The sequence below is a fragment of the Selaginella moellendorffii genome, unplaced genomic scaffold (genome assembly GCF_000143415.4).
Source record: "Selaginella moellendorffii unplaced genomic scaffold, v1.0 SELMOscaffold_32, whole genome shotgun sequence".
Lineage (NCBI taxonomy): Eukaryota > Viridiplantae > Streptophyta > Lycopodiopsida > Selaginellales > Selaginellaceae > Selaginella > Selaginella moellendorffii.
In genome coordinates this window covers 990,999-998,064 of record NW_003314293.1, presented here as the reverse complement: position 1 = coordinate 998,064, position 7,066 = coordinate 990,999, and the positions used below count along the sequence as shown (strand labels likewise).

At 46.1% G+C, this 7,066-nt stretch overlaps 1 protein-coding gene across 1 annotated transcript; it reads left to right on the top strand.

The window, feature by feature from the left end:
• Window positions 1-1,825: 1,825 nt before the first annotated feature.
• Window positions 1,826-4,835, top strand: LOC112348769. Its single transcript, XM_024681961.1, has 3 exons — window positions 1,826-2,094; window positions 2,437-4,435; window positions 4,487-4,835. Exons 1-3 carry the CDS (start codon window positions 1,896-1,898, stop codon window positions 4,686-4,688), a joined length of 2,400 nt encoding a protein of 799 aa, XP_024537729.1. The 5' UTR covers window positions 1,826-1,895; the 3' UTR covers window positions 4,689-4,835.
• Window positions 4,836-7,066: the final 2,231 nt, after the last annotated feature.

Sequence of the window (7,066 nt, the reverse complement as noted above, 5' to 3'; positions counted from 1 at the left end):
CCTGGGCAAACTCATGCATCTCTGGACGCTTTAGCACTTCCATATGCAGTATTTGGGATGATATATAGGAAACAGGAGTATTGACGCCAGTCCGGACCTAGAGGATGGAAAGATCACACAGAAGTCTGAGACCTGATGAAACGAAATCCAGACCTTCAAACTACTTTTCATGGCTGGCTGAGATCGCCATGGCCTTGATGCTTGCTCCAGAATAAACTCTCCATGTGGCTTTAGATCAGTGCAGTTCCGAAATATGAGTTAAATGAAAGAGAAATCAAAGCAAGAGAAGTGAACCTTACGGACAACAAGTCAGCTCCCTTTGGAGCTTCTCCAGCATTTCATTGCCGGTAGTGGTAAATGCTGCTTTCTCTTCCTCGTCATGACCACCTATGGAACAAATCCTCGTGAGAGCCTGAAGCTGCACCCTCAAGAGGTGGCGTAGCATAGTTTAGGGCGACTAGATGTCTGTCTTTTTTGTGCCGGATCATAACACTGGCTGCTCCTGCAAATAAAGTCAGCCCATATGTCTGAGCAAATATGAAATAGAGCACTTCTAGCACTGGATCAGGTTCCTAGAAAGATGAAAGAAACAAACTCGTTAAAATAAAAGAGAAAATAGCTAACCAACCTTCACAAGTGAGTAAGCTATCTCCCTTTGGGAAATCCTTGAACTTCTTCAGCATATCATCACCGGTCGTGGAAAATGCTGTTTTCTTTTCCTCGTCATTGCCACCTATGGAACAGGTCCTTGTGAGAACCTGTCAGCTCCTGTGAACAAGTGCCGCCAGCTTTCCTCCTGTGGAAGCCAAGGAAGAAGTCTACAAACCGATCAAGCTGGTCCCTGTGCCACCCCACTCGAGCGAAACACGAGTGTAGCTTGGCCAAAGCGCTGGCGCAGGACGAGAGCCGCCAGAAAGTGGTGCAGTCTTATCGGCGGCTTCCAAGGCAAAGGCTGGAGCGAGGGAGCGCAAGGCTGCTATTGCGGAGGGAAGTCCCTGGAGAGCATGTTGAGGAGCTTTGCCTGCTAAGATCACAAATTCTGAAGTGGAACAAGGAGACCACGGTCATGGCACGTGTTTGATATCTCCACGGATGGCCCACGCTGCTCCCAGCAGCGTGAGATCTTCGGTGCAGAGGCCTCGAATCCGACCTACAAATATGGCCGAAAATCCCAGCAATGGTCAAAAGTTCACGCTTCTTTTTTGTGAGCATGAATATTTATCTGCTGTCTACTGCGCTGTTGAGTAGCAATCCTCTGGGAGGGAAGGCTGGCTGAGATCGCCATGGCCTTGATGCTTGCTCCAGAATAAACTCTCCATGTGGCTTTAGATCAGCGCAGTTCCAAAATATGAGTTAAATGAAAGAGAAATCAAAGCAAGAAAAGAGAAGTGAACCTTACGGACAACAAGTCAGCTCCCTTTGGAGCTTCTCCAGCATTTCATTGCCAGTAGTGGTAAATGCTGCTTTCTCTTCCTCGTCATGACCACCTATGGAACAAATCCTCATGAGAGCCTGAAGCTCCTCAGTGTGGCCTGATTCAAGAACCTCAGACAAGGACTGCCACTTTTCGTCCTGTTAGTTCTTCCTTGCCCGACTATGGAATCTCACATCCTGCCCTCGTACATGAGAGTTGTTCTGGCCTACAAGCTTGAAGGAAGTATAAGCAAGCCAACGCACTGCCCACATATACAACGATTTGATGTTAAATACTAATATATCCTAATCCTCTCCGCTCCAACCACTAGAAAGTTTATGAAAAAATTTTTTTCAGTTTTTTTATTTAATACAATTATATGACATTGGGGATATAATTAAATTGACCATTTAGGTTCACAACACTTTTCATAGAGGAACCCTAGAAATTCCCAATTTTAGGGTTCTTGGGCAGGGGAAGGATGGCGTCCTTTTTTGCAGTTATGGATGAGCTTGAATATTCCATCCTGGCTGTGGGCACTGAAATCGAAGAATTGAAAGAACAACTGAAAAGCGAGAAAGATCCTGAAGAGAAAAGGCATCTGTGGGAGGAGAAGTGGCAACTGCGGAAGAAGGAGGAGCAGCTGCGGAAGAAGGAGCTTGTCCTGCTCAAATCTAATGGTAAGTACATGCTATGCGCGATCTGAGAGATTTGATGCACACTCCTAGCCTTGCCCTGCAAAAGCCCCAATCAGCTGCTTTTCATATCTGCCGCAAAAGCCCCAAATGTCGAGCTTTGTTTCGTTGCCATCTCGAATCGAAAAAGCCACTCGAGGTGCACTTCCATCCTTTTGCATTTTATCCCTTGTTTGCCCCATCCAAAGCTTGCGCCATTGATCCCATAGCTCTAAGTCTGCCACAGCTCGAAACCGAGGAGACGTTTGGAAGACATTGCTTAAAAACTCACTTTTTTTCTGCCGTTTTTTTTTCTCCGTTCTAAGCTTGTGCTTTTGTCTTGTGCAGCTCAAGAAATTCCAACTGCTGGTGAAGTATTAATCGAGGCTCTCCCCCGCGTAGACGCTTTTATCCAAAAGGCCCGGGAGTCTATCAAGCAGCTTGGAGCTGTGCCCACAGTGAAGGGGAAGCCCAGCCTACTTTTAGCGGGCTTGGGAACAAGCTTTCTGACGCAGTCTGGTGATCTGGGCAAGATGCTAGACAGTAAAGGTCCGGTGGTTTCTGTGGTGGGCACATCGGGTTCAGGGAAAACAAGGACGTTGCTGGAGCTTCTCTGTTCGAGAATTGGGCTTTACTTCGTAGCTGACATGCAGGGTAACTTTGGGTTTGAGGACTTAACATTATTGCGCAGCTTGGTTCTGGAAGGCGTGGCATATGACGTTCGAGCTGCTCTAGCTCAGTCGGTAGTACGAGCTTCAGTTTTAGCTCGGTTATTTCTACTTAAGCGTTGTCTTGAGGTGAAGTTCTCGGCACGGGAATGGTTGCTACTCCAGCTTCTGGGAAGTCAGTTTGTGCAGGTGGATATTTGCAGGGATTTAACGGGGTCTTTGCTCGTCAAGTTGGAAGCTCTAGGTGTAGTGAGGAGGCAGGAAACCTTAGAGGAAGAGATCAATGAGCAGTGGCAGCAGGTTATAGGGATGGCTACTGATGTAGTCGTTGTGTTGGATGAAGCGCAGGCGCTCTTCGAGTTGCACAAAGATCAGTTTAAGCCTTTTGGCGGAGGGACTGGGACGAGGAGTTCGTTCCATCAAGTGTATGAGGCACTTAGCCGGCCTTCCAGAGGTGTAACTGCCAAGCTGCTGCTCTCGGCTACTTGTTTGGCCGGATACAAGGAAACGGAGGTTTTCTCGCCGGCAATTGCCAAACAGCTGTTACGGGGTCCTGCTTTCTGTTCCTTCGGCAAGTTTCGAGACACGGGTGACATGTACAAGTACATGAAGAATTTTGTTGCTGTCGATGACACTGTTGATGAAGAGTTGCTCCAGAGGTTCGTAGGGAGATACAGACCACTGGCTCGGGTTCTTGAGGATTTTCTGGAAAAGCAACGCTCTCTCAATGAGTCGCTTAAGAGTGTCCGATCGATGCTCACGAAGGAGGACTCGGAAGGATCTTACGTCACGGTTTTGAAGCGCATCCAGGTCCAGCCACGGATTCACAACGTGGAGCTGATCCAATTGTGCCGGATGATATGTATGACAAGCCAATATGTTGGAAAGTACTACTGCACCAGGAAAGAGGAAGTCGAGCTGATTCACCATGGGCTAGCTTATTTGGATGCTGTTGATGTGGATAAGGGAGAGTTCGGGCTGGAAGGAACGATCGAGGAACCACTCGTGTTGGAAGCGCTTGAGTACTATTTCCGTGAGGACAACGCCCCTCTTCACATAATGAATCGTCTCAATTCACCATCGGCAGGATTCAACCTCGAGATAGCTGCAGCAGATGCTCTTTGCAGTTTTCTTTCGGCTGGCAAGTTCAGTAATCATCCTATCTTTGAGGGCGCAACTGCTTTACCAGACATCTTCTGCCAGCAGCTGAGGTTGTGGTCAGCAGACAGCCTTCGACTGGTGTGTAGTACCAAGGGAATGACGAGCTATCTCGCTGGTGGGATGGGAACAGCAAAGGTTCTCCACCCGGAATTCCTAGCAGGTCCAGATCTGGTGATCCCACTGAAGACGGAAGACAACAAGGAGCTGATCCTCTTTGCACAGTTCAGACTCCTGAACTTTCTTGACAAAAAGAAGTTCGAGCAGGGCGTGTCGACGACGAACCCTGAGTTCATATTCAGGTCTCGCAAGGCAGCGAAACTGAGGGCAGAGTTCAAGGAGGAGGTTGGTAACCGCTGGTGGAAGAATGGCATTATCAGGTTGATGGTAGTGTATCCAGCAGTCTTCAAGAAGGAGCGTATGCCTCCTGCTGTTGAGGTGATTCCTGCTGCAGGCGGTGTTGGTCCCCAGCTCAAGATCATCATTCATGCTGGCAACGCAAAACAATTGTTTTCTCAGGAGTAAGTGGTCTTCATCTGTGTACTGTGATTGTTGCTAACTTGTTTTGACAGTTTGGTAAACTTTCTGAACGTGTACAAGGGATTCAAAGTTGGAGAGCCGGAGTCCTTGGCACGTGCAGTTGATAAAGTGCTGGCATTGGACTTGCATCGCTCGTTCAAGGACAGGCCTAGGAGGAAAAGAGATTTCGATGTAGCCTTTACTGAACTGGAAGACTACTGGGGTGATGAGGACGGCATGGAGTTGGATGTATAAATTGATAACTATAAACAGGTAATCCGGTCAGTTGTTTTGTCAAGCTCCCCCCCACCCAGGTACACATGCCCAAATCCTAGAAATAGTTTGAAGTTGTGTTTTGATTGATGTGGTTGCTAAAAGAAATATACATTTCCTTCCTCTAAACCCTAGAAGTTTGGATAGTGTTAAAAGAGTTAAAGTTGTGTTTTTGTTTTGAAGATGCATGGATATTTTTTGGGAGTTGTGGGATGAGAATTTGTGCTAAATGACAGTAAAGATTTGGAGGAAATCAATGGGAGAGCTGGTTATATGAAATTGGTCAGGGAGGCCTTGTTGCTAGTGGCCAACCATGAATTTTAATCAAAGCTCATTAAAAATTGAGTGCAATTTCACTAACACTCAAAATCTCTTTATCCAGGATGCTTTGAACAGGATTATGGTGAACCGGACAATTGTCATTGTAACCCATAAATTATTTACCATCATTTACCATCAAGAACACAAATTATTGTTCAGCTAACTATTCAGTAAAATCACTTGAAAAACATTCTAAAATGCTTTTAAACACTATTAGTCAAATAAGGCCTAACCTGACCCTTCTCTGAAGTAATTTTTGTTTGTTTCTTTTGTAACTCATTAAATTCTCACCTAGGTGCAATACAATGGAATCTGCACAGCATAGCACCTTTGTAATGCATGTGATCATGTATTTTATTTAAATGCCCCTGCAAAGAGGGCCACCTGCCAAGAGCTGCGATCCAGGGCCGGGAGCCAAAAGTTTTACACTGCCAATACTTTGGGCCAGCGAGTGCGACTTCCCACGTACGAGCCTGGCCCCTGCTGTGTTTTTGTTTCTTCTGCCACGCAGGCTTCAACACGGCAAAAGATAACAAGATTTAACAAGAGGCGTCTAGCCTCGCAAAAGAAAGAATCACACACAAAAGGTCCACTGTATCCTGGTCTATTTGCGATAAGCTTGAGCTCAATCCCTGGATCTCATTGATACTTGCACCTCTTTGCTGCCAGAAGAATCGACACTCGCATTCTAACCTCCTCCCGGGCAATACACAACAGGCTGATTGCAATGTACACAAAACTGGGGGGCCTGGACGACGTGACAAAGACTTTCGAGGAATTGCAACGCAAGAATCTATTTCCTTCGTGCTAATTCTCTCTCCTTATGCGCACGCTGGACAACTCAATCGCACTAAATCCCTCTTTGATGCCATGCCTGCGTGGAATCTAGTTGCATGGAATGCGATGCTAACTGCATATACCCGTTCTGGGCATCTAGAGTATGCAAGGGCTGTGTTTGCAAATATGCCGGATAAAAATATTATTTCTTGGAACGTTATGTTAGCACTGTACGCACTGACCGGGAAATTGATTTTGCCACCGAGACCTTTCTACAAATGCCTTTGGGAGTCTTTATCTCGTGGACAACTATACTTTCTGCATAGACCCAAACTGGGTATTTTGAAGAAGCTGAAATTATGCTGGAGGAACAGCATTCTTTTAATTTGTGGGTTTCTGGGCTTTCTTCTTATGCTAAACACAATTTTATCAAAAAACGAAGAATTTGTTTAAAAGAATGCCGTACAGAAATCTTATTGCTTGTAATGTGATGGTCCTTACGTATGCCCAAAACGGGCATTTTGATCAAGCTTTTAGCTTTGTAGAAAGTTACATGCCTGAGAGGGATTTGGTTATGTGGACCTCCTTTCTCGCAGCATTGGCACAATACGGTCATGTGGAAGATGCCAAGCGTGTGTTTGATTTGTTGTTTATGACCAAATGGGCCAAAGGGATCTCATTGCAATGGCTGTGATGCTCTCGGCATATGCTCAAAATGGACAAATTGTCGAAGCGAAGAGATTCTATGAGAGCTTCCCAGAATGGAACATGGTATCGACTAACACGATGCTTTCGGCATAGGCCCAGCATGGCTATCTAGATCAAGCACTCGTCATCTTCGACAATATGCCCCAGAGAGACGAAGCAACTTGGAATGCTATACTCAAAACGGACATCTTTCAGATGCCAAGAGAATCTTTCACTCCATGCCCAGCCGCAATATCATCTCGTGGAATACCATTCTAGCTGGTTTTGTGGAAAGTGGACAACCAGCAGTGGTGAAGAAGGTTTTCAATGAGATGCAATCAACAATCCTTCCGGATGAGGCTTGCTTTGTCATGGTCCTCATTGCCAGCAGCCAAGATGGTTCGCCAGGGGATCCAGAACTTTAGAAGCATGGTTATCGACTATGGAATCCAACCTTTGAAGTAGCATTATTGCTGCATGGTTGATACTTTCAAGAGCTCAGCATTTGGATGTGGCAATGGAGCTAATTGAGAGCATCCTTTCGTTGCTGATGGAGTGGATTGGATGTGCTTTCT